The sequence below is a fragment of the Pangasianodon hypophthalmus genome, chromosome 18, assembly GCF_027358585.1.
Source record: "Pangasianodon hypophthalmus isolate fPanHyp1 chromosome 18, fPanHyp1.pri, whole genome shotgun sequence".
Taxonomy (NCBI): Eukaryota; Metazoa; Chordata; class Actinopteri; order Siluriformes; family Pangasiidae; genus Pangasianodon; species Pangasianodon hypophthalmus.
The window spans coordinates 14,608,145-14,635,303 of record NC_069727.1 but is presented as its reverse complement, the minus strand read 5'-3'; the positions used below and the strand labels follow the sequence as shown (position 1 = coordinate 14,635,303).

Below are 27,159 nucleotides of genomic sequence, written 5' to 3'. Positions count from 1 at the left end.
TCAACAGTTCATCAAATTTATTTCTAAGCATGCTCATCTCTAGAGCACCAAATTAAACTAGAACAAGACAAATAAATATATAAAGCAAATCAAGTCATTCATGTTTTTAGAAGGATCATAGTAGAAGCACAGATAATGTATGCAATTTTGCATTTGTGTCAAAGTAATGCAGTTTTTCAAAAACAAAATCATTTACTTATTTTTACACCTGCATTTATTGTGCCTTTTTACATACCCTAATGAGCTGTATTGCTCTTTTTAACCGTGACTTTGTATGCAATATTCTTATTATTGCAGAATTAATACACCGTGAGGTGATGAGCACTCCAAGTGTCCATGGACAGGGAGCGGGAGGGAGAAAAAGAGAGAGAGAGAGAGAGAGAGAGAAAAATAGAGGGATGGAGCTTTAGTCTGATCACCCATTCTGATCTTTATTGTTGTCTTCCTTCGGTGTATTTTCAGGATTACAGCTTTCCTGTGGTTTCTCTGTGCCCTCAGTGTTTTCCACAGGTTCTTCTGACTGAGGTTCCTCCTTTGGAGGACTTTTATTAGGAGGTTCCGCATCCTCCTTTGCTGCAGGGGCTTCTGGTGAGTATGTTTTTGGTGACTGAGTTGCTGCTTCTGCTGTATCTTTCGGTGATGGAGCGACTGGTGCAGGTTCTGGCTCTGGTTCTGGAGCAGATTCTTCCGCCTTTACGTCTGGAAAGGTCCGATCTGGATACAAGAGTTTCAGCTGCTCTTCAAAATAACTCTCCAGATTAGCTCCAACACTGGACATCTCTGTGTCCTCCTAAAACAATGTGCACACATACACACATCAATAATGATTCGATTTTATTATCATATCAATCACTTCCTGTGATTTATGAGCCACAATGCATAGTGCAGGGTTATTGCTAATGTTCAGTGTGTGGAATTATAAAATTATAGACATGTTAATATTTAAATAATACAGATTATACTGAAATAATACATTCTTTAATTAATTACAATTCAATTACAGTTTTAAAGATATTTGACAGCCTGTGTCTAGTGTTTTTTTATTTTTTTTTATGTCAGTCCATTTTTGACATTTTGTACATCGTTGAGGAATATTTAAAAAATAACTCCGATCATTTCAACATCCCTACTGAAAAGTGCTTATTACTTATCACCTCAAATACCATGTCAAATAAGAAGCATAATCATACCTTGTGGAATGTAGCACAGTTTTTGAAAATAAGCCTCATGTCTGCCACAAAGTCCTCTGTGCTCCTGTAACTGGGACTTTCCTTGCCCTCCATTTTGCTCCTCACTTTAGACAGGTCCATTGGGGTTTTTATAATCTCGCTGTATTCTGGCATGGACTGCATATTACAGACACATTGCAGTTCATTACCCAACATTTCTCATATCATTAACAGTAAGTTATCGTAACTGAATGATTGACTATAAAGCTCAGACCCTGGCGTAAGCCTATAAGAGTGCCTCTTCTACATGTACATGCACGCATCATTGCTTTAGGAGTATGGGTAAACTTACCGATGGTGTTACAGGCTCCTGGAAATCAGTGCTGAGCTCATTGCAGTAGATGCGGAGTAACAGTCTCTCACATTTCTGTTTGATAAGAATAAATGAAGATGCAATGAAGAACAGAGCACAGAATAATTCAACTCTGCCTGAAATCAAAACAGTCTACATTTATTTACAAATTAATATAAAACATTGGATCATACTCGTCTATCCACAGGTGTAAAGGTAACTGAATCAGGATCCGGCTTCACGTTTTTTGACTCCCCGCCACCATCAATGTCATACTCCATTTCAGGGGAGTTAAGGTCACGGCAGAATGTGCAGTACCATTCGCCACTGCAGACAAAAACATCACAGGCAAGCAATGAGCCGTATTTTCGAAATATAGTCTTACAGCAGTCTAAACAAGGCTTCTCCAAGTGTAGTTTCTAGTTATGGTTTGTCTAAGGCTGAAAAGCAAATCCCTACAGTGTAAAAACTTAAATGGGTGAGTTATTACAAATGTATGGAATTCAAGTCACGTACAATTATTACTGTGAAATGTTAAATGGGAAGCACATGATGATAATTTTTATTAGGGACATTCAGAAAATACACCAAAATGAAAAATAAAATTTGATTATCTTCATATTGCTTCACCTCTCTCTAGACCTCTATCCTGACACGTTTACGGTTAGTTGAGAAATGCCCACCACAGACACATCTGGGGAAAAGCAGTGATGCGCTGGGAATTCAGTATAGCTGACTGCATTTCAGAGTGGCTTACACAGAGTTCTGACTAGTGCTGATTATGATAAGATGATATACTATCGATATTATGATAAATTATGTCAACATGCTTTTCTGAGATATCATGGATATCATAAAATGTTTAATTAATTACAAACTGACTAGAAGCAGCTGTTGTGAATTGTAAAACTGCTGTAGTTATTTTTCTCCTTGTCAGTGTTATTTTTTTCTTATAAATAAAAATGTTATTTTCAAAACATAAAAGACTGCCATTTGCTGCATGTTCCACTCATCATATCATAGCATTTCAAACATATCCTTGCATTTCACGTTTTACTTTAATGAATGTGTCTCAATGTGAGAGGAATTCTTGGTACAGAGCAGGAATGTTGAACTAATTTTAGATTACGGGCCACATTACACTCATTCCAGTGTCAAATGGGCTGGACAGAGAATCAATATAGATTGCAAAATTGTTTCCCCAACTAGTCATTGCCTAAGTGTAAAAGTCATTGCCTAAGTGTTCACCCCTGTAACCTGAAAACAGGGAAAGCATCGAATTTTTAGCTTGCTGAGTTTTCGGCCCTGAGTATATTTTGCCCCCTAGTGGAGTAATTGATATTAGCTCTTTGTTTTAATTTTTCAGTTGAATTATGCCAATTTTAATATAAAACACACATTCTAAATTCATTTGGTTGGCCAGATTAGAACCTTTATCAGGCCGGTCCTGGCCCGTGGCCTGTTTGTTTGAAAGCACTGACGGAGACATTCATTCAGTCATACTGGCATAGCAAATTTAACTCTGCTTACCTTGGGGATGCATTGAGAGTGGGAATATGACAGCTGAGATGGAAGACTTTGGGACATTTGTCACAGCAGAGGAGCTCTCCTCCATTCTGGCACACAGCACACCAGTCCTCATTGGGGTCCTCCTCAGGTTCGGGGCTTTTCTCTGTCTGCTGCTCTTCTGTGGGAGGTGACTCCTGCTGTTGGGTCTGTGACTGCACGCCTGTGCTATCTGGAAGACTAGCTTTGGTAGTGGTCTGGACCTGACACACAACACACACACACAAAGGTATGGAGGGTCATCAAACACGCTTGATCCATTAGATTCAACTATGCATTGCAAAACATCAGCCAGTTACAACATAGATACTTACAAACCGAACTTCGTCATCATCCTCAGGCTCATCCTTGATGACTATGACAGGCCCTGGAGAGGACTTTCTCCTTCTCTTAGTCGTGAGGCTTGATGGCCCACTCGCTGGAGGCTCTGAACGCTTCCAGGGACCAACCCTAAATTCGAAGAAAAGGAATGTAAGGACACAAGGTACTGAGCAAGCACAGAGAAAGATTTACAGTGCTTGAGGCAGACAGACAGAATGTATAGTGCAACAGTACCCTGTCCTTGCTTCTGATGAGGTAGGAGCAGACATAGGAGAAATCTGTCTTACTGGAGCTAGGAATAAGAATAAGATATAAGAGCAAATAGCAAATGTACATGTTATTAATGCCAAGAATATTCATTCAGTTTCATTCTATTAAAAAAGTATAAACCCTCAGTTAACCCTATAAACCTTCCATTCACTCAAGTGGGTAAATTTGGGTAAAAGTGGTCAAAGTGGACTGTCAGCACCAAGAAGGCTCGATGTGAGAAGACTTTTTTTTTTAAATCTCATGGCCACCCACACCAGAGTTCTGGTCCATCTTTGTGATAAATATCAGGTCAAAGAGAATCAGTCAGACATCATTCAGTCAGTCAGTTGTTGCATATCAAACTTTTCATTATTTCTTTTCTGATTCTGAATATACTCTAGCATTGTAGGGTTAATAACTCAAGTGTGAATAAATACCATCAATAGCTAAGGAAAATGGAGAAAACAAACAGTGTAAATACAGGAGGTAGACAAAGTAAATTTAGTGGCAGACAAGCACGTTTTGTGTGTTTAGTCTCACCCTTCAACAAGTTACAAGTTGAGGAATGTGATGCAAAACCTGTTATACGTCTAAGCTTAAAATAACAACTTCAGCCTAAATTTCAAGGTTCCTATGTCTAGGCTTTTTTAATCATACACACCACTTTTGTCTGGCACAGTGGGGGGCAGAGTGTGAACAAAACTAGCTCTAGGGCCAGACACCGACAAGGAAACAGCAGGGTCACTTCTCCTGTTGAAGTATGTGGCTTCCATCATGTTTCTCTGCAAAAGCAAACATTGCAAAGTGAAAATGTTTAGCAGCTTACTTTTACCCAAGCTACACATAACCAGGACTTGCAGACTGAAACCCAATAATCACACCTACCTGCATATAAGAGGCCTGAGATGTGAGTGGACCAGCGTTTGGGATAGGTGCATTCTGGGAGTAGCGAGAGGGTCCTTGCAGCACTTCCATAGGTTTAGGAGGGAAGTTAGAACTGTTGATGAGACCCCTCAAGGTCTGAAAAAGATGTGTATGCTTTAGCATAAAACTACATCATATGTGAATACTTGTATACTACAATTAGTGTGCTTTAGAAACTTAATTTACACTATTACCGAAAAAGCAAACCCAAAACAATGCAGCCCTGCGGCATGAAAATAAAAACAAGTTCCTGTGTGCCATCCCATTACTGAATGGAAAAATAGAAGATCCTCATCATTAACTTAAAAGAAGTATTGGTGTATTGGGGGTTGCTCACACCCTTACCTGTTGTGGGATGCTGGAGTTCTGGATAAGAGTCGGGGGACTTCTTGTGTTAATGTGTGGGCTGCCATACCTCCAAGGCTGCTGGGGCATGCCGGTTAAATTCTGGGAAGGTGATCCTCCCTGCATTGGTCTATTGGGTGGTGGCTGCCCAGGGGGGCGCATTGCCCAAGACCAGTGATTGGGAGATACGTGTCGGTTTGGCTGTTGAGCGAGTTTCTCCACCTGCATTTGCAGCTGGGCCAGCGTGCTCTGCCTGTGCTGCTGAGCCTGAGATCCTGTGAGGGCCAAAGGGGGCCCCTCACCTCTGGGGCCAGGGTTCATCTGCTGGAAAGGAAATGGCTGGGGGCCACTCGGCTGCCGAGCTGAGCTTTTTTCTACCACCAGGGAACCTGCAGGAAAAATATTCACTGAAAGCTTGTAACTGTCTGTCTTTATTTTTAGGATTATAGTAGATACTATAAACAACTACAGATTTAACAGACTAATGGATGCCACTTGCAATGTTGCAATATTTCTGTAAAATTAGTTTGAGTACAAAGTGTTTTGCATGTAATGTTCAGTTCCTGATTATGTACTGATGTAATTCCTAAGAGGTGATTTTTTTTTAACACTATTAGTCTATTCTTTTATACAGTAGGTACCAATCTGTTAGAGTGGCGGCTCTTACACATTAAGCCAGCCAATACAGCTTTTTGAAATGCTCATGCAACATCATATTGCATATGAACATGCTTGGAGGAGAGCAGTAACTGCCAACACTGCTAACACTGCTAACACAAAATGCTAGTAAGCGTGAGAGAAACCTGTCTGTCTTTGCATAAGTGCTGTTGAACTGATATTTAACTGCAACTTAAATGAATCAACACTGCAAAATTTGCATAATTATGCTGATCAACTGACAGATATTTATATATACTCTGAGTATCAGTACAGTGTAAAAGGAAATTGGTCTTTACACTTTTATTACTGACATCAAAGGAAAATATCAAACAAACAACCTTTCTGCCCAAAATAGGAACACAAAATACTGAAAAAAAGCCTACATACTGAAAGAATTCTAAATGGTGATGTACACCACGCAAATCGTCTATTCATACAATAATGCAAAAATACATGTTTTTATTTTACAAAAACCAAAAGCACATTCCATCTTTTTGCACAGGCTACAAAAGCCATATCAATTTCCTCCATTTTTATTACCAACCAGAGACCAAAGTCCTTTCTACTGGCTTACAAGACTGAAGTGCACAAATTCAAAGGTCAAGGTTCACCTAGATAAAGTCGGCATAAAGCGAAATCTACTGCTACAAGATATCAGCCAAATGAGGCTTTCACATCCCACATCCTTTCCCCTTCCATGAGGTGGCTTTTCCACCGTACAGATTTTATTTTTTTGTTTAGTCTGATCTACGTTAGCTGAAAAAGCAAAAAAGTGTAGCAATCCCACCATCTGCCCACTGGATCCCCTCCCTTCTACAATTCTCCAGACCACCTCACAAGACCTCCTCCCCTTCAGGTCTTGCATCATTCAAGACTCCATAACATCTTGTCATGTACTGACTACCTTCAAGACAGCAAGGATTATTCCCATCCTGTAGAAATCCACTCTATGCACCTCAGACATGAGCAAATCCCGACTGGCATCACTTCTGTATTTTCTTTTTAAAATTCTTGAAAATGCGGTATACAAGCAGCTGTTGCTCTTAACAGAATGACCCCATGAAGGAACCCAACTGGCCTCAAAGTGGCACACTCCACAGAACCTGCCCTTTTGGCCATTACTGAGAACCTTCATGCCACTAGATCAGCCAATCAATCCTCATCTTCCTTGACATTTCAGCAGTCGCTGACAGTCAATCACAAGACTCTCTTGTCCATCCTCATGAGTCTTGGAATTGCACAGCAATGCAGTGGTTTGCTTCTTACTTTGACGGACAGATATCAGGTGACAGGTCTGCCCCTGTGCACCATCGAGTCACTGCAACTGATCCAGAACTTGTTTTCAACCTCCAAAAGTTCTCCCACACCACCCCACTGCTTAGATTTAAAACACTGATGCTTGCCTACGAAGCCAAGAATCGACCAGCGCCAGCCTACCTTAAGTCACTTATCACACCCCGCGCTCCCTCGAAGTCTCTAGCACAGCTCTACCGGAGCCACCATCTCTCAAGGTACAAGGAACACACGCATCAAGACTCTTCTCTGTCCTGGCACCCAAGTGGTGGAATAAATTACCCCTGGCTGTCTGAACAGCTGAGCCACTACTTGTCTTCAAACAAAGACTAAAGACCTACATATTTACCAAGCACTTGAATTATCACTTTGTTCATCTATTATTTTTTAAAAATATCTTTGTCTTCTGTTTTCTTTTCATACTGTACCAACCTCCCCAACAGGGTTTTTAAACTGGTGGTACTCCCTGACCTTTTGCACTAATGAGAGCACACGTTTTTGACAGAAACTCAAAGCACTTCTGTTGCCCTGTATAATGGTGTCTGTAAATGCTGTAAAAGTAGTTTGCAGGTGTCTTCCATATCATTGTAGCAAGGGGTGAAATATTGATGGACAGAGCACAGAGGAAGGTCATCCTTCTCCCTCAGACAGTAAGGATGATTGATCTCTTTGGCTGCATGCCAGAAGTAGGAGGCCATGCCCAAAATATCGTATCAGTGGGTTTACCAGGATAATTATACAACTGTTTTCAATCTTACCAAGGTCAACGTTTGAAGCCCAAAAAGCAGCCCGGCACTGGAAGCGAACTGAACTCTGAGGAACGTAGGAGGTATTGCACTTTGCTCGGAGAAGGTACTGAATTTGATACAAGATCTGAAAATGGAGAAAGAAATCATTTCCCCATCAGCAAAAGTCAGTAAAACTCAGTAAAAGTCAACACAGATTATTCATGTCTGACTGAGTTGGAAGATTCTTACCAGCCGTTTACAGTACAGGAGTGCAGTGCCACTGTTACTGGCCGTTGCCCACTTTGTGAAGTTAATCACATGATCAAGATGCTTGGTGAGTGAGGAGATGTCTTCCTGCTGTTTCTTTAGCACCATTTCATGGTCTTTTGTCAGCGCCTAAATGGACACAATTATCCACTAACGTTGCACTAACTCCTCTTAAATTAATACTCTAACTGTTTTTAAACCTAATCTGTATCTACTGCATCTGTAGCACACGTGTGATTACTACAAACAAGAACAGAAAAGACAACAGAAAACACATTTACTTGAAAGATTACATTTTAAATCAGTTCTGGGGCAATCAAACATTTATGCAAAATGCTTTTTTTTTTTTTAAACCGTTTTCATGAATTCTTCAGTCAGTGGTAAATCTGTATAATCCATGCCATCGGAGATGGGACTACTGGAATCCTTTGTGGTTATGCATTACCGAAGTATCCAGTTTGTGCCTGATTGCACACAGATACCACAAACTTTCTGGAAAGCTGAACTGCATATGGAATAACGTTTTATTTTATTGCCCTACTAAAGGAAATTTGGACACAAATACATAAGAACAGCTGTGGTAAGACTTTGTCTCATACATGCTCTAATCCCAAGAGAGTGTGAATGTTGTATTTGTTATACAGTCAGAGATTTTAAATCTGTGACTGGTTTCAACAAGTGCCAAGTGAGTTTTGAGTATACAGGGGTCTTTTTTTTTCTTCTCTCAGTACAGGTGAAAATTCATGCTCATAGTAATCACATATACATTACAGACACAGGTTGAAAAAATCTGGTGTATTATATAAATTGCTTCAATAAATATTTAGCTAGTACCTCAAGCTGGTTGATTAAGATCTTCCCTTTTCTGTTTATTTCCATAATTAGATTGCAGATGGCCTTTTTAATCTCATTGGTGACAGTCTTGCGGTTTTCATCCACTTGCTGAAGACTGTACAGAAAGAAGACAATTATTAAGCATGACTTTTTCATATGACTGATCTTACAAGAGAAACATTGTGTGTCATTTCACTGCGTATAGACATATTTTGGAACTGTACTTAACCCATTATTTATAGTGTCAGACACCTCCCCAATGGCCTTCCTTTTTTCCTGAAGTTGGCCTGTCATCTTCTCAAGGTGTTCCCTGTGGTTTCTATACGCATCCTCCAGAAACTGGTAACTGCAAGGTGAAACAAGTCAACAGAGTCAGGTTTAAAAAGCACAACTTTGTAAAAGATGTATCTGATGTAACCAGGAATACTGGAATAATTACTTATGGTCCTTGTGCTTGAGTAACTGACAGTCTCTGCAGGTGAGACGGTCACAAGTTTCACAAAACAGCTTCAGAGTCTCTTGCTTGTGGACATCACAGAAAACCGGTTTCTGTGTGGAAGCACCCATTGCTTCTGTTAACAAAAAATAATGTTTTTAACAACGTTGGGAACAAACAGTAATCAGTATCTTAAAAAAAAAAAAAATACGTGTGTGCGGCAGTCTGGGAAAACCTGATGGACGTCGCTGTGGCTGAATTCGAAGCAAACAAACAAAACAAAAATATGGCCAAGATGGGATTTTTCTTCCTATAATACACTGACAGCTCAACTATAAGAAAGCAACAATATAAATTCAACAAAACTGCATGGGAAGATTTTTAGTTACTTTTTGAATCTTGCCTAGGCTGTCTGCCAGAACTCTACTTGTTGGATTTTGATCAAGTTGTTGAATAGCTACGTGCTGTAGTGAAACAGACACAAGCCTAATCAATTCCGTTTGTAATAAGATACCAGCTGTCAAAATATCCACAAGTGGAATTTTGTAATCTAATTTTCTCCGGGTTTTTTTTTTTTTTCACTTTTGTGTTCGAGAACATCTAATTTCTTAATTTGTATCATTTTATTATCTTCTTGCACTCATTTCCTTCTGCATTTATGAAGACATTGCAGTTACCTGAAGACATCTCCTCCATTTGTCTGATTGTATGATCTCTGGTGAACTTTACACGCTGATGAGCCTCAATGCATGTGACACACAGGAATTCCACACACTCCACACAGAAACCAGTTGCCTCCGTGTTGTCGTCGCAGCTCATACACAGCTGATGGCAAAAAAGAGGACAAATGCAACCTTAGCAGGTTATGCAATAAAATAAGCTAGAACAGAGCTGTTTCTGAGATGCTACAGTGGAGCTTTTCTGTTCGTTCTCTAGAATAAACGCCTGCGCTGAAGTACGAGAAGTTTTTCATGTGACGTTGCATCCCGTGTCAAAAGCCCATATCATTTCTCAGTCATATTGCAGGACTGCTTACTTTTTACAAAAGCTTCTCATTTAGCTACACATGCAAAACTGATGATTATTAGCAAAGGTAGGCTACGATAACCTACGACAGCCACAACTGTGCACTGTGATGGCAATTAATGTGCCTGTACTACTCATACATATATTTATACACATGACAACACACAATGTAATGTATACTTAAAATGATAAAACTGATATAAGCGTAAGTGTCTAGCCATTTTCATGCAGCACCACTTTTCAAGCCGTCTTTCTCAGAAAGGTTTACATGTCTTGGTAAGCCAAGATCTTGCCCATGGCCAGATTGTGGAGTTTGTGATGTACAGAAGTCTTTCTAGACCTGCAGTCATATAAATTTAAAGGATACCCTAGAGAGTCTGTTATTTGCATTATTTCTTTAAAACTGATCCCAGCAGTTCTTTATTTCAGAATGTTGCTTACATTTTTTTTCTCCCTGAAATCAGTCCAGACAAAAGTTCTAACTTTCATGAAAGTTCTTACTGTGTCTCACTGAGTTTAGGAGTGAAAAAGAAGGAAGACACTGGAGAGCTCAGCAACACCGAAAGTCCTGGAAGACCACTGAAGACAATTAAAGTGGATGATCGAAGAATTCTTTCCTTGGTGAAGAAAAACCCCTTCACAACATCTAGCCAGTTCTGGAACAAAGTTCTTTGAAACCAAAATGAACATGTACCAGAATGATGGGAAGAATGGAGAAGGAAAGATGATCATGATCCAAAGCATACCACATCATCTGTCAAACACAGTGGAGGCAGTATTAAGACATGGGTCACTGGTCTTTATTGATGACGTGTCTGCTAATAGAAGCGGCAGGATGAATTGTGAAGTGTATAGAGCTATACTTTTTGCTCAGCTTCAGTCAAATGCTGCAAAACTGATAGGACGGCGCTTCACGGTACAGATGAATAATGACTCAAAACGTACCGCAAAAGCAACCCAAGAGCTTGGAAATGGAATGTTCTTAAATGGCCGAGTCAGTCACGTGACCTCCACCCAACTGAGCATGCTTTTCACTTACTGAAGACAAAACTGAAGACAGAAAGACCCACAAACAAGCAGTAACTAAAGCAGCAGCTCCATTCAAGGCCTGGCAAAGCATCTCAAGGGAGGAAACTCAGCATTTGATGATGTCCATGGGTTCCAGACTTCAAGCAGTCATTGACTGCAAAGGATTGGCATCCAAGTATTAAAATTAGTGTTCTGTAAATGGCTGTACTTCCTAAACAATTAATGCTATATTTTTGTTAAGCCCCTTGAATTAAAGCTGAAAGTCTACACTTCAATCACATCCTGATTGCTTCATTTCAAATCCACTGTGGTGGTATACAGAGGCAAAATTATGAAAATTGTGTCACTGTCCAAATACTTACGGACCCAAGTCTATAATCATTACGATATTCATGAATACAATTTAAGGTTGTTAGATATGTATGAATTACATTATAGCATATTTTTGGTTTGTAAGGGATAAGATCTCTCACTCCAGACTCTATGTATGTGGGGATTTGTGTGTGTGTGTGTGTGTGTGTGTGTGAGTGTGTACGAGTTGAGGCAAAACACCTCTTTTATCATTGATTTAAGATACCAGCAATGGGTTTCTTCTCTACACACATACTGCATGCACAGAGACAGAACAAAAGGTTCAAGGTAAGGACAAGCTAATAAATATACACTCTTACATGAGAGAATGAACTTAGGCCTGCACATGTTATTAGGGAAAGGAAATGTTGGGACACAATATGGTTTATGGCTGTAAGGGCGTGAGGGAGCATCTCTAGAGGATACTAAGACTATAAAAAGACACATGATAGTTTGAGAAGCAACATTCTCAGAATTTAAGGACATGCATAGTTATCACATTTAGTCTGAAAATGCAGTGCTGCCCGTTGTGATATGCTCCACCATGACCAACAACAATAAACTGTATTTCTTTGTCGAATGTAACCGGTGATGTTACCCTATAGCAACGCGCTGAAGAGATTTCTGCCTTTGAATGATTTCTTTTAGGATTTTGATTTTGAAAACTCTAATGAAATCATAAAAGACCCTGTTGCTCATACTGAAGATCCTTTCAACCTTTCATCCAAGTAATGACTCAATCATAATATCCGGTATCACCCAGAAGAGGATGAGTTCACTTTTGAGTTTATTTTTTTCTCAAGGTTTCTTCATGTCATCTCACTGAGTTTTTCCTCATGACTCTTGCCTCTGACTTGCTCATTAGGCATCTAGATTACAGGACTTAAAGGATCTGTTGCTAATGTCTTGGTGCCAGATCCCACCGCACACCTTCAGAGGTCTTGTGGAGTCCATGCCTCAGTGGGTCAGAGCTGTTTTGGTGGCACAAGTGTGACCTATACAATATTAGTCAGGTAGGTTTAATGTTATGGCTGATTTGTGTAAATGAAACTGAACTGAATTGATTATCTAACCACCCATTCTAGCTCACGGAAGATTAAAAAAAAAAAATTGTAGAATCCTTTACAGGCACATGATATTCTTTACAACCAGTTTCTAATCTCAGTGATGATAAAACATTTCGGTACCTGACTGGTCTTCTCTACTGTGCTGCTTGGCACCTCCATAGTGTCCTTGGCAAAGAAGTTATCCAAGACCTCGACTTCCATGCACTCTTGATGACAAACTGGGCATCGGATCACGTTCACTGCTGAATGCAAACAGATAACATTAGTCTCTTACTGCAACATGGACTAGACAATAACTTTATTACAGTTAATGGAAATATGCTAATATCTCAGCTGTCCTGTCTGAAAGTCAGGAAAGCTTGGTTTTTTTCTCTGGTCAAGTGTCCACAATAGGCCATATAGTGAATGAAGTATGTTGGTAGACACATATATGAAGGTGAGCATGATGCCTGCACATCCTCTCAAATTTGAATTAAATCAACCCTAGTTGCAGTCAGGTGCATTAAACTGGTTTTCCACTGTATGATTTCAGCAGTCTTTTAAGATCATTACTCGCTACACTGTATGAGATGATCCTAGGAAATTTGTGTCCGTGTCAGAAATACAACATTGAAGAAAATGACAACTTTCTGCTTACGTCGTCAATCAGCACGATCAGGGCTTGTGTAGAAAATGGGCTCATATAAACAAACATTTTTCAAAGTGAGCTTGAGATAGTAAAGCTTTTTTTGTCCATTAGGATGTGTTGGTTTTCCTTTTGCCATTGCCACTACTGTATCTGTAGCTGTCTCATGAGTGTCATTTAATTCCCTGCTGTCCTCCTATTGGTGGATTTTTCACAAGTCTTGCAGCAGCGGACGCACTCTTTACGCTGGGTTTACACTGTTTCATTTTCAGCCCAATTTTGCTATCACAGCCAAAAACTGCATATCGTTAAAGAATTCTTTGCTTGTGAGTTGAGGTCAGTGCTCACCGGAGGCCGACTCGGTACCACTGCAACCAAAGACAGCCGATACAGTTCTGGCAGTGTCTGAAATTTTTTATTCAAATCTCAAAGTGTGAGCTGCTACAAAATAAGGCATGGCACTATATAAACCAAATAGGACAGCTACAAATAGAGAAAATGGTGAAAAGTTAAAGAAATATGCTAATGGTCAAAAAAAAAAATGTCTTTACTGCATGAAGTTAGCGTTAAAGAATGTTTCTGATTACGCAACCCTGTTTTCTGCATGACCTCAGATTGCACTGACTGATGACGCAAGCAGAATGCAGCAATTTTCAGGTTTATCGATAGAGGATCTTCATCATATAATCTCACACTGAGGACATATTTTCAAACTGTCTGTTATAGAATTTGCTAAAGATTTTTTTGGGATCATCACATAAAGCGTGACATGTAATAATCTTATAAGATGCTGAAATCGAAAAGTCTAAAACTGGCTTTAATCTAAAATGTCTGAGACTCCCAGAACGTTGTTTTCGGCTGTCTTTGGTCACAATGGCAATTAATTGGCTGTCAATGAGCACATCACATTATTACTAAGACCAAAGATCTTGTGACCAAATAATTCTTTTACGAGGTGGATTTTTGTCTGTGACCAAAAAAAAAACATACAGAATAAAGACAGCTTTAATAGACCAGGTGAAATACTATTCGTTCAGGACCACAGTTTACTGTTCCCTGGTTAGGATTATTTAAAAACATGCAATTTGTTTCAAAATCGTACAGCGTGATGACAGCAGAACTTCGCTGCTCTAAGCGCCATGGGTTTCTTGCTCTAACAAACCGTATTCAGGTCACGATTAAATGAAAAGTTCAGCAGGCTGATGCTGGGAGCAGAGAAACCCTGAATCTGGGCTGGGTTCAGAATAATGAGGATGATCTGAGGGGATCATACATGGCTTGCCTTGTCCCTCAGCTGGCATCTGGTGGTTGGTGCCCTGCTCTGTGTACGCCAGGCTCCTGGATGGAGAAGGAAGGCATCTTTTGCAGAAGGAGTGCAGACAGGGCAGCAGTTTGGGCTCCCTGCTGTGGAAGCTGAGCTTACACAGGGGACAGATGTCCAGCAGGCCCAGACTGCCCTCCTCCTTCGGCTTGGCCTCCTGAATCGGCTTGCTTTCCGCCTCATTTTCCACGATGATCACGATATCATCCGATTCTATCGTTTCTCCGTTTTCCTCCATGATCTCAAAGCACAAAGTGTGGCTGGATATTACACTTCCCTAATAACAGTAATGCATATGAACCATACAAATCCTGACTCGAGTCGCCTTTAGCAATCGCATGCTGGTGTCATCATGGAGGCTTTCTCTTGTTTAGAAAAGCTATGGAAAACTGTTATACATGACTAACTACTGCTTTACAAAAGGCACGATCGTATTAACGAGTAACTTTATCATAGCTAAGTACTAATAATTACCACTGAAAATAATAGAAATAGCTAACTCTCGCTGTATTACCGTGACAGCAAGCTAGCAAGCCAAACGTTAATTATTAAACCAAAAATATATACATATCCAGGAGAAATTCGTTTCGACGAAACACACTTTAAATACAATATATATACTACATAAAGCGTATTAGTGTTCAATGTTTACAAACACTACAACCAACACAAAGCTTTTGTATAACTCTAACTAGCTCAGGGATTCTGTTTATCGCTGCTCGCTAGCTAACAAACAGACGGGCTGCATTTCAAATACAGCTCCTTACTCCCTCCCTAAGTGCACTACGCAGTATAAAAACTAACGGCTCTTAGCGCCTACGTAGTGCACTACATGTTCAAGTGGAGTGTGTTTGAAAGGTAGCCCATGTAACGAGGCCGCGGCTGTGCGACTACGGAAAGCGTGAGGTGTCAAACTTCCTCCTTCTTAGTGTTACGCGTTTCTCTGCACAACTCCTGCAACTCCAACTCCCCCAAGGGTGGATTCCCATGACTAGGGGGAGAGAAAGAAAGAAACTTTCAGGGTTTTTTTTTTAATTACATTATGCATAACAAAGGTAATCAACATTACTACTGACTACTGTCACTAACTTGTTGCTACTAATACTACTACTATATATTAATATATTTATATCCTGCTAACAGTGTACCATTAAATGCAGAGATAAGATAAGATAAGATAAGAAATGCAATCTGCAGGCTGACAAAGCTAACTCAAAAAATGTAAAAGATTTAGTTGATTAGTGCTAAAAGCCAGGCTGAATTTCCCAAGGCTCCATGCTGACTGGAAGTCCAGTCCATTTGATTATCAGTGGATTGTTTTCTGAGTTATTTAAGATCATCTTTATTCACTTTCCACACTTTATAGCACTGCCAAAACTTCCACGCATTCATTTTTAGGCTGAATGCCATTTGATCACTTCACAAGCCACTATAAAGATTATTTCTCAGAAAGCATATATTCCAGTTTTTGTGTAGCATGGGAGACTTTGCCTCTGAACAGGGTCAAGGACTGTGACCAAAGCCGGTAATAACAGCATTACTGATTAACTTGTGATCATATTGTGCATGTGGGTAGGACTTCCTTGTAGGACTAGTTTGACTGTGCCTGGCTCTTGTCTGTGTGATCTGGAAACAGAGCAGCCACTTGATTAGTATTAAAATACAGCAAAAGCATGGAGCTGACAGCTGAGAGTCACTCTGTCCCCATGAATAATGGGCTGAAAATCCCTCTGATGGGATTAGGGACATATGCAGACCCTCGGACGGTAAGGAGTTATTTATTCACTCCCTCACTCACTTTCCTGATCCTGGTGTTGTTTATTCTCTCTGAGAATTTCACCTGTTCTGGCATCTCTTGCCTGCATTTGACAGACTCCCAAAGGAACTGCATATAACGCAGTCAAGCTGGCCATCGAGGTCGGATACAGGCACATTGATGGAGCTCTGGTGTATTTCAATGAGCACGAAGTGGGCCAAGCCATCCGAGACAAAATTGCTGATGGAACGGTGAAAAGAGAGGACATTTTCTACTGTGGAAAGGTAAACGAACTGCAGAGAAGCCAGCTGCCCTTCCTTAACATGCGGTTAAACTTGCCGCAAATAAATTTATTATTATTATTATTATTATTATTATTATTATTATTATTATTATTATTGATCTGGGATTTGAAATAGACTTTGAAAGGTTTATAATGGATTAAAAATAGCCTCCTGGCTCATTTATATTGACAAATCCAGTGAGTTTGAATTGCTTTAAATTTACTTTGAAATTCTACAGTAAAATGAATTCATTTATTCTGAGCATAGAGCAGTTCAGTGTAAACTGATATATGGGGTTTTGATCATCTACTAATTTAAAATATCCATTTTATAAAGCATCATATAGCCTCCTGACACAATGACAGTGCCGGATCTTGTGATTTTGAAGAGAAATTGCTATAAAATTCTACAGTAAAATGAATTGATCTTTATTCTGAGCATAGAGTAGCTCAGTGTAAACTGATATAAGGGGCTTTGATCAGTTTGAAATGAATTGATCTTTACTGTGAGAATAGAGCAGGTCACTGTGAACTGATGTGAGGGGGTTTGAGATTTGAAATGTTTATTTTATTTCAGTAAAATATTAAGTATTTTAATATGAAGTAAAATATTAATTTATTAATTGATTATTTTGGTGTCAGAGACTTCCTCTGTGAAATGAACCATCTATGCTTTTTTAAAAATGAATATATGCTTTGATTTAATAATAATAATAATAATAATAATAATAATAATAATAATAATAATATCGTTTCTTAAATGATGTTTTATTTATTAATTTTTGGCTTTTATTTGGATTAAAATTTTTAAACTTTTTTCCATTTTTTATATGTAAAACCCTGAATATAAAAGCGTTTCTCCTGTATACTCACAGACACTGTGAATTGTTGTGTGTTTGTGTATTGTAAATGATCACTGTGTATGACAGTGGAGTTGTTGTGGCTGTGTAGGAGCTCGCGCACGCTCGTTTTCCGCGTTCGGCGCTATTACCGCTAAGTGTCTAAAAGCCGCGCACCTGAAAATTGACCACCCGTGGTTTCAGGAAGAGCAGCTGGCTTAAGTTTGCTCCTCTAAGCTAAAGTCATTCGTTGCTGAGCTGCTGTGATGCCTCATGGTCAGTGTTCGACCGTGTGTGAAAGACAGGCGATGACAAGTTCTCAGGGCAAATCTCAGAGTGCGCTGCTACATCACTCGTCTAAAATCCACCAATTGGAGGACGGCATGTGATCACACAAAACTCACCCCAGCTCCAAACAAACACACTAGTGGTGATGGGGTAAAGTAAAGAAGACATTGAAGTGCTGCAGCAGAAATGGAAAGGAATAGAGACTAGAAAGAAACAGACACTTAATTACAGTTTCCAGGTGTGTAGCTAGCTCATTAACACCAAAAGCTCTGCTCACAGAGATTATGTACTATTAGGACAAGGTGAAACTAGGCTTGTGCTTTGCAAACTTCTGTGCACTCAGTATGGCAGGACATCAGCAGCTATGTGCATTGTGTAATGTGACCTGTAGAAGAAGTTCTCACAGGCTGTTATACAAGCATTACTGGGATCATCTCATACAGTGTGAGGAATTATAATCTTAAAATACTGCATAGTGTAAAACCAGCTTTACTCAAGAAATATGCAATATTCAAAACCAAATCCTAAAAAAATAAAAAAATTCCCTTTTACCTGAATACTAATACAAGTGTCATAGATGAATTAGGATTTTGAATGGGCAAATTTCAAAAATACAAAAATCAAACATATTTGGCAGTTGTTGAAACCTTTGGAAAATGATATGTATAAAATATCATTATATAAGATAATGTATATATATGTACAATGATTATATATATATATATATATATATATATATATATATATATATATATATATATATATATATGCCTGGGCAAAAAAAATGGCCCAAGATGGCAAAATATTGAGCTTTTAATGGTCTTAATAACAAATCATTGGTCAGGAAATTAGCAAGAATTAAACAAGTAGATAAAGGAAGTTAGTATGGGAACTTTTCCCTTTCATTTGTTTAAATGTTTAAGCCTGTGGCAGATAACCAAATAATGACTAATCTTTTAAGAAAAAGAACATCCCCAAAGATATTTTTGGAAAATTTTGTACACCCAGTCATGTTAGTTTGAATTTCCCTGTTTCTAGCTTTTCCCCACAGGAGCTCTCAGGAGTGCATTCGTTTCATTCTTGCTCATTTTCTGAGTAATGATTATGTTAATCTAGCACATTTCATCAACACTGATTGGCCATGGTGTTAAAAATGATCATGTGGTACGTCCTAATATGTTTCCTTAATATGTTTCACATTTTAAAGTATGCAGTATTTCAAGTACAGTAACATCTGTAAAAAACCATGCATGCAGTATTTATGAATAATGATCATGTATATTTATGCATTCACAGGAACAGAATTGACTATCAAAGCAGAAACTTCATCCCACCAATATCCATTATAAAATTTGTAACAAAACATAAATTTACAGATATAATTTCATTTTCACTGTTTTCTTGAGGACAATAGTTCAACAATAGAGTGTTACCTTAAAAGGTGAAAGTTTTCCACATTTTCCAAATTCTTATAAACCTTCTAGATGTTTCCAGTGATCCTTGGCATGTTGCTGTATGATATCATTTTTTTGTCATTTAATTTTTTTTAATTTGAATGTCTCAGAATGATCGTTTCTTGATGGTTGCGCCAGATGATATTCATCGTAAAAATGAACAACTTTGGACAACTTTCATTAGCGAACTGTGAAAGAACTATAAATATAAATGCTTTGTAGTTTTGTTCATTAATGCAAAACACTTCTGAAATTATCTCAAATGTGGCAAAATAAAAATAGAGAAATGATTTAGAACAATTTCAAACAAACTTTGCACTAATGTTTGGACGGACACACCATATGAGATTTTGAAAAATACATTGTCATTTAATATCTATAAACATTTGAAACCACACACAATATTTGTGTACTATAAAGAAAGGACACCTGCTTGTTAATAATTTTGACTTGCTACTCCACTTTTAATTCATTTTTACACCCCTGTATTTTCTCCTTCTGCTGAGTTCATTTCTACAAACTGAAAATCTCACTGTGTTTTCTTTCCCGTCCCAGTTATGGAACACGTTTCATCCTCCTGAGCTTGTAAGACCAGCACTGGAGCGAACTCTCAAAACTCTGCAGTTGGACTATGTCGATCTCTATGTCATCGAACTCCCCATAGCTTTTAAGGTCTTTACACCATCCTCACATCATCCACAATTTATTATAATGCAGAAAATCCACCAACAGATGTTTACCGTATATGTGAATTGATTGTATATGGTTTTATTTTAAATTCCTTAGCCAGGAGATACTTTCTATCCAAAAGATGAGAATGGGAAGCATATTTACCATCAGACAGACCTTTGTGCCACATGGGAGGTATGTGAATGTGCTGGTTAGATTGGATTTTAAAGCAAGATTTTTAACCTCTGTGCCACATGGGAGGTATGTGAATGTGCTGGTTAGATTAAAGTGAGATTTTTAACCTCTGTGCCACATGGGAGGTATGTGAATGTGCTGGTTAGATTAAAGTGAGATTTTTAACCTCTGTGCCACATGGGAGGGACATGAATGTGCTGGTTAGATTTTTAACCTCTGTGCCACATGGGAGGGACGTGAATGTGCTGGTTAAATTAGATTTAAAGTGAGATTTTTAACCTTTGTGTTCTGTTCACTACTTAGCAATGCTGCATCCTATCAACCAAAACCTAGATTTATTTTATCATCAGTAATGAATAAAAACCTTGCTGATATTAAAAGAACCCTGAAAACCCTCTCATGTGTGGGGATCCTCCTTACGAAAGTGTGTTGGAGTGTAAATGTGAGATGGAGAGAATGTGACGGAGACTAAAATCACCTCAGATTTGCAAACACCAGTCATGTTTAATCTTTTTCTTTAACCTTATTATTAACTCTCAGCTCGAAACCATCTCAGTAATCTTCATCTTCTTGTTTTTACTGAGAAGAGCATGATCTAAAATCTCATCGATAGACATTTCATAAAACATTAACCTTAACCTTTTTTTTTTAAAATGATTTATAAAAAGTGTGATGCATGGTAAAATGCTTTGTACTTTACGTTGATAGAGGTGTATGATCTAACATAGCCTCAGTCATCTTTTTTCCTCATGCTCATGTTTTTACTATGGTTTTACTATGGTTATACCTTTACACGAGTCATTTTGACCTGAACGGAACAGGTCAGGGTTAGGCACTGTTTATTGGCACACAAAAAATTAAGTGTAAACAAAGCATTTATAAGGCCTTTTAAAAATGTGCACAGTTTTCCTGAATGCAACAGTTCTCTCACCTGTTTTTTTTTTAATCTTTTCCCTTTTCAGGCATTAGAGGCCTGTAAAGATGCAGGGCTGGTAAAATCTCTCGGAGTGTCTAACTTCAATAAGCGGCAGCTAGAGCTGATCCTGAATAAGCCAGGTCTAAAGTACAAACCTGTGACGAATCAGGTAATCCTCCGCAGCATGCTGTACAAGGCAAATCAGTGGAAATCTTTTTCTTGTTAGTTAGGGTTACTTTTTGTAGAGATTCTTATCAATGTACTTGTTTTGCATTTTTTTTTGTCTTATCATAGATTGAATGCCACCCATACTTCACTCAGCCTAAAATGATGGAATTTTGTAAGCAGAATGAAATTGTCATTGTTGGATACAGTCCTCTTGGAACATCCAGAGACCCATCATGGTATAAAATTCTTCTTTTCTTCGCATTTACATTTAGTCAAGTCAAGTCAAGTGTAGTTTATTGTCATTAAAACCATACACAGCCAGTTGTGAAACGAAACAACGTTCCTCCAGGACCAAGGTGCTACATAAGACAAACACAGAACAACACAGAACTACAAGGGACTACATAAATTTTTAAATAAGGTGCACAAGTGCAAACATGTGCAGACAGCACAAGACAGTACAATGTCTACTGAGAGACAGTGGGCACAGTAAGTCCCAGTGCAGCGCCGACCAGTACACAGTTCTATTAGAAAGTGAATCCAGTGACAATAGTGGAAAAAAAAAAACTTTTAATACCATAAAAACTTTTACTGACATAAAAAAGGATGGAAGGACAAAAATAAGAAAAAAATATAAGGCCTCGGGGGCATAAAAAAAGTTGATACGTTTCCTTTAAGAATTTCACATACGTTACAAATTGAGTACAAATTTTGTTTTTAATTGACGTTGCTTTTCCTGCTGGTTACTTTTTTCTGCATTGTTGTAGACGAAGCATCTACAACAAGAAGAAAAGTCCTTTTTTTTTTTGTCAAAAACATATCCTCTATAGTTTCATATATGTACACACATTGAGCATGGCTTATTTAGTGAACTTGTGTGTAAATGTTTTCGTAGGCCAAACCGGACTAGAGATTCCTGTCAGACTGATAAGTTTCAGTAATGCTGATCTTCTTTGTACTCACATGCATAGGTTAATCCACAATTAATTACGAATTGCATTCAGGACACAGTTGATTTACATTTAGTGACACTGTAAAGCTCACAGAGAGCTGAAAATGACAAAATGTCAGCTAACATTGAATAAGTGTATAGGAAATCTTATTTGTCTTCATTTATGGATTTATATCAAATATTTTTTTGAGTCTTTAACATGAAATGACTAAGTTTCACAAAAGTTTTATTAACTCCATATGTGCCATTGAAGTAAATATGCTACAGTGTCGCTAGAACGTTTATGAACCCTTTACATAAACGTACATTTCCTGTACAAATTTGACCTGAAATGTGATCAGATCATCATCTAAGTCCTAAAACTAGATAAAGAGAACCCAATTAAACAAGTGATGCAAACATTACATTACAGTTTTTATATTTATTTATTTATTTATTGAGCAAAAGTATCCAAAATTAAATATCTTAAAGGCGTGATTCAGTCAAGTGGATGGCAATCAGGCGGTTAGAGGTTAGCAAGCCCTCCCATGTTTCAAGACGATAAACTCGGGTCTTCACCACACAGGTTTATGGAAGAGCGCCTTGCCACTGTCTATGAGCTGGACAAAACAGTCTGTGTATAAAATTGCAATAATTCATTATGATTATATGATCTAAAGCCTATTGATCAAGGTTTATATTAATGAGTCTCTTTAACTCATAAATCTACACAAACTCAGGAGTTCTCGTAGGATACAGATGTTTTTCTGAGGCAACTGGATGTTCATGAATAACACATTTCTTGTGTAAATGCTCCTCTAAATGATTTAAGAATGAATTCATTCATATTTTGATATAATGAGGCCCAGTGTACCAATTTGTTGCTATTTGTTTAAAAAAAAAAAAAAGCCAATCTGTGCACAAGTACGAATAGTTTATCACTCATTTCTGGGTGTATAAAGATGTTTTTTCTGTGGTACAGGGTGAATTTAAAGTGTCCCCCTTTGCTGGAGGATGAGCTTCTGGTGTCCATTGCTACCAAGTATAAGAAGACCACAGCACAAGTTGCGCTTAGATTCAATGCTCAGCGAGGCGTGGTGGTCATTCCAAAGAGCTTCAACCCAGAGCGCATCAAGGAGAACTTTCAGGTTTGTATACTCTCAGAAATGAGTAATGTACAGTTGAGTGCAAAAGTCAGAATTCACTGGTTTTAGGCTACTTTGAGGTTCTACAGATGTTTCACAGATGTAGTTCTGAATGTGATTCACTTGCCTCCATTTTTTCAGGTTTTCTGCTGTTTGGATTGGACTTCTGCATTTATTTTAGCAGTTTTTCAGTTATTTCCTTTTCACACTTTGAGTCTTTGATGGTGTCTTTCCATTTGTTTATTCAGTTTGTTTTTCACTGTTAGTAGCATCTTTTTATCCCCTTTTCTAGCTCTGTGAAAGGTCAATACATTCTGTTTTAGGTCTTGTGACTGCTGTTTTGAGCTAGAATAAATCTGTGCGTCCAAAATCGCATACTGTGACAGTACCTACTGCATTCAGTACCTGCTGCTCGGCTGTTGATCAGTACGTACTGATCAGTATACACCGATTAGCCATAACATTAAAACCACCTGCCTAATATTGTGTAGGTCCCCCTTGTGCCGACAAAACAACTCTGACCCGTTGAGGCATGGACTCCACAAGACCTCTGAAGGTGTGCTGTGGTATCTGGCACCAAGACATTAGCAGCAGATCCTTTAAGTCCTGTAAGTTGCGAGGTGGAGCCTCCATGGATCGGACTTGTTTGTCCAGCACATCCCACAGATGCTCGGTCAGATTGAAATTTGGGGAATTTGGAGGCCAAGTCAACACCTTGAACTCTTTGTCTTGTTCTTCAAACCATTCCTGAACAATTTTTTTGCACTGATGCAGGGTGCATTATCCTGCTGAAAGACGCCACTGCCATTAGGGAATACTGTTGCCGTGAAGTGGTGTTCTTGGTCTGCAACAATGTTTAGGTAGGTGGCGCGTGTCAAAGTAACATCCACATGAATGCCAGGACCCAAAGTTTCCCAGCAGAATAAGGTTTCCCAGCCCAGAGCATCATACTGCCTCCGCCGGCTTGCTTTGCTCTCATACTAGATCTTGGTGTCATCTCTTCCCCAGGTAAGCGACACAGAGGCACCCGGCCGTCCACATGATGTAAAAGAATACGTGATTCATCAGACCATGCCACCTTTTGCCATTGTGGTATGGTCCATTTCTGATGCTCGCGTGCCCATTGTAGGCACTTTCGGCGGTGGACAGAGATCAGCATGGACACTCTGACCGGTCTGCAGCTACACAGCCCCATACACAGCAAGCTGTGATGCACTGTGTGTACTGACACCTTTCTATCATAGCCAGCTTTAACTTTTTCAGCAATTTGTGCTACAGTTGCTCTTCAGTGGGATCAGACCAGACAGGCTAGCCTTCACTCCCCAAGCGCATCAGTGAGCCTTGGGCGCCCATGACCCTGTCGCCGGTTCAACAGTTGTCCTTCCTTGGATCACTTTTGGTAGGTACTAACCACTGCATACCGGGAACACCCCACAAGACCTGCCGTTTAGGAGATGCTCTGACCCAGTCATCTAGCCATCCCAATTTGGCCCTTGTTAAAGTCGCTCAGGTCCTTACACTTGCCCATTTTTCCTTCTTCCAACACATCAACTTCGTGAACTGACTGTTCACTTGCTGTCTAATATATCCCACCCCTTGACAGGTGCCATTGTAACCAGATAACCAATGTTATTTACTTCACCTGTCAGTGGTTTTAATATGGCTGATCAGTGTATGTGTGTAGTATGAATACAATCCGGACATGCTCCATCCACCATGTTAGCATTGTCATGTGACCAATGACATCATAATAACCTTAAAGAGCCCACCAGATTAGAGCACCTGCACCTCCCTCATTTTAAACGCTGTAGCAACTGTTTTTTTCTTGTTTAAACCTTCAACAAGTTAACAATTTACTCAGGTGTTGTTAAACAAGTATGGTTTATCCACAAGAAACTATGCTGAATATCTATAGCAAAAGAGCCAATGCGCCATTTTTGATTCTGACAGCTCTTCCATGCCAGTCCCATTGCCTTATGGGGTAGTGCCATGTCCATTGCTTCCGTTCAGCAGAATCTCAGCGGAAGCAGCGGGACATCTGGGTATTTCTCACCAAATGTTTTATGAATACTGAGAATTCGGACATACTACTCCTTTGGCATACTGCTTTTCGCCTACTGTATAGTAGGGTAGAAGGGATATTCGGATGCAGCAAATGTGTGTTAAACCTTTTAGGCCATTAGGCACCTTAATGAGGCACACTCAAATAATTTAACTATAGCATATCACCAGGGAAGCAAACTTTTGAATTTGCAAATAAAGTTAACTGTGGTGTCATTTGCTGTAATATGAATGAAATATTAAGTAAATTATTTTGGAATTCCATTTTATAGATAATGTTTTTCAATTTTTTTTTTCTATCAGACACCATGGTGAAACCAAAATTTGGTATTGTTTGATGTGAGGTTGGACAGAGGTGGTATAATGATTTACTGGTTCAAATCACTGCACTGGTTCCAATCTTTACAATACGACTGCACAAGTTCAAAACTATAATGAGTAATGTGGAAAAAACTTGGGAGACATTAATGGATACAGATGTTTGTCTCAGTATAACTAGCTGTCTCCTATTGTCTCAGGGAAAAAGAGATACACATATACCTAGAGATACACATACACTATATTGGATCATCATTGTCCAGGCTGTAATGCATTTATCTTTTCTGCTAGATATTTGACTTCTCTCTGACCGATGATGAAATGAAAGCAATTGAAGGACTTAACAAGAACATTCGCTTTGTGGAGCTTCTCATGTAAGTAATTAATACACACAGCAAAAACTTGCATGTATATATGTATTAATTTGACAGATATTTTATCCAAAGTAGTGAACATGTGAAAGTGAATCTGAATCCAAGCACAGAGGTGATAGTTACTAGCACAGAACTTTAACTGCTGAGCTGTCACTGCTTGTTAAAGCAAGCTGGTTTTTTTCAGCTAATTAACAGTCCTGAGGTGTGTTTCAGCAGGGAAAATACTAAGCAGTGAAATGCTTGGAACTGAGACTGAGACCCACTGAAGAAACCGAACTGAGCCTAATCGTTGTTTCTCTTTCCATAGGTGGAGTGATCATCCTGAATATCCATTCCATGAAGAATATTAATGCAGTTTTATATGAGCAACAAAATGAACAACAATGCATGATATAAAGATGACATTTTTGTTGACGGGTATTATCGGAGTGCTCCTTGTACCATTTTAATCTCTTACTATAACCTCATAGTTTACTGTAACGTTTAGGACAGTATGCATATAAATAATTTTATCACACATCACTCCTCCTTTTGTTTGTTCACTGATTTGAGGCTGGTTGTATTAACGTACAGTTCTGTGCAAAAGTCTTAGGCACATGCAAAGAATTGCTGTAGAGCAAAGATGCCTTCAAAAATACTGAAAGTAAATGTTTCTACATTAAAAAATACTATAAAGAGCAGTAAACAGTAATAAATGGAACAAAGTCAATATTTGTGTGACGATCCTTCGCTTTAAAAAAAAATAGTAGTCTCAGGTACAGTGTGTGCAGTTTTATAAGGAAATGAGCTGGAAGTGTTACTGAGCATCTTGCAGAAGCAGCCACAGTTCTTCTGGAGACTTAGACTGTCGACTCGCATCTTATTTTTGCAGTGAAACCCAGCAGCCTTCATTATGTTTTTTTGTCTGAAAAGTGTCTCTTATGTAATACACTGCTTTCTTTACTGACATACAAACATTTTTTCTGTAACATTTAATTTTGTGCTGGAAAACTAATGTTTGGAAATCTAAAATGTTTTTGTACTGAATCAATAATGTAGAAGTCATAAAATAAAAATCTATAACAAAGTTTGTACTAAAAAAAATAGGGTGCCTAAGACTTTTGCACAGTACTGTATTGTGCATAATGCGTAGAAGCAAGTCACTCCACTTGTACATGGCAGGTTTATTTTGTAGTGTTCGTGCAAATGCCAGACAGAAT

The 27,159-nt window shown here is 38.7% G+C and overlaps 2 protein-coding genes across 6 annotated transcripts; one reads left to right on the top strand and one right to left on the bottom strand.

Annotated features, from left to right (window-relative positions):
- Positions 1-15,324, bottom strand: trim24 (tripartite motif containing 24). 4 transcript variants are annotated; one of them, XM_026923098.3, is made up of 18 exons: positions 14,516-15,324; positions 12,738-12,859; positions 9,822-9,969; positions 9,148-9,280; positions 8,938-9,054; positions 8,709-8,823; positions 7,857-8,003; positions 7,638-7,752; positions 4,927-5,315; positions 4,543-4,677; positions 4,319-4,439; positions 3,643-3,700; positions 3,402-3,537; positions 3,052-3,290; positions 1,716-1,848; positions 1,522-1,596; positions 1,191-1,346; positions 1-790 (listed from the first exon to the last, which is right to left on the bottom strand). In XM_026923098.3, exons 1-18 carry the CDS (start codon positions 14,799-14,801, stop codon positions 416-418), a joined length of 3,000 nt encoding a protein of 999 aa, XP_026778899.3. In that variant the 5' UTR covers positions 14,802-15,324; the 3' UTR covers positions 1-415. The 4 variants fall into 4 exon arrangements, with proteins under 4 accessions (XP_026778899.3, XP_026778900.3, XP_026778901.3 ...); XM_026923099.3 differs by having other exon boundaries at positions 12,738-12,856; XM_026923100.3 differs by having other exon boundaries at positions 14,525-15,324.
- A 189-nt stretch (positions 15,325-15,513) lies between these two features.
- LOC113531734 (aldo-keto reductase family 1 member D1) lies at positions 15,514-26,477 on the top strand. Of its 2 annotated transcripts, none has more exons than XM_034313133.2 (10): positions 15,514-15,618; positions 16,200-16,329; positions 16,436-16,603; positions 19,739-19,855; positions 19,970-20,047; positions 21,010-21,132; positions 21,258-21,367; positions 23,045-23,210; positions 25,878-25,960; positions 26,268-26,477. In XM_034313133.2, the coding sequence occupies exons 2-10, from the start codon at positions 16,237-16,239 to the stop codon at positions 26,308-26,310; spliced, it is 981 nt and encodes a 326-aa protein (XP_034169024.1). In that variant the 5' UTR covers positions 15,514-15,618; positions 16,200-16,236; the 3' UTR covers positions 26,311-26,477. The 2 variants fall into 2 exon arrangements, with proteins under 2 accessions (XP_034169024.1, XP_026778404.1); XM_026922603.3 differs by having other exon boundaries at positions 15,604-15,618; positions 16,140-16,329.
- The last annotated feature ends 682 nt before the right edge of the window (positions 26,478-27,159 follow it).

Excerpts from the sequence above, each read along its gene's own strand:
- trim24 (XM_026923098.3), bottom strand. The coding sequence starts at position 14,801 with ATGGAGGAAAACGGAGAAACGATAGAATCGGATGATATCGTGATCATC. Across the intron at positions 5,316-7,637 it reads GGCTTCAAACGTTGACCTTG|GTTCCCTGGTGGTAGAAAAA; the intron begins GTAAGATTGAAA and ends TTTTTCCTGCAG. Across the intron at positions 1,849-3,051 it reads ACTCTCAATGCATCCCCAAG|TGGCGAATGGTACTGCACAT; the intron begins GTAAGCAGAGTT and ends TTTTGTCTGCAG.
- LOC113531734 (XM_034313133.2), top strand. The coding sequence starts at position 16,237 with ATGGAGCTGACAGCTGAGAGTCACTCTGTCCCCATGAATAATGGGCTG. Across the intron at positions 16,330-16,435 it reads CATATGCAGACCCTCGGACG|ACTCCCAAAGGAACTGCATA; the intron begins GTAAGGAGTTAT and ends TGCATTTGACAG. Across the intron at positions 25,961-26,267 it reads CGCTTTGTGGAGCTTCTCAT|GTGGAGTGATCATCCTGAAT; the intron begins GTAAGTAATTAA and ends CTCTTTCCATAG.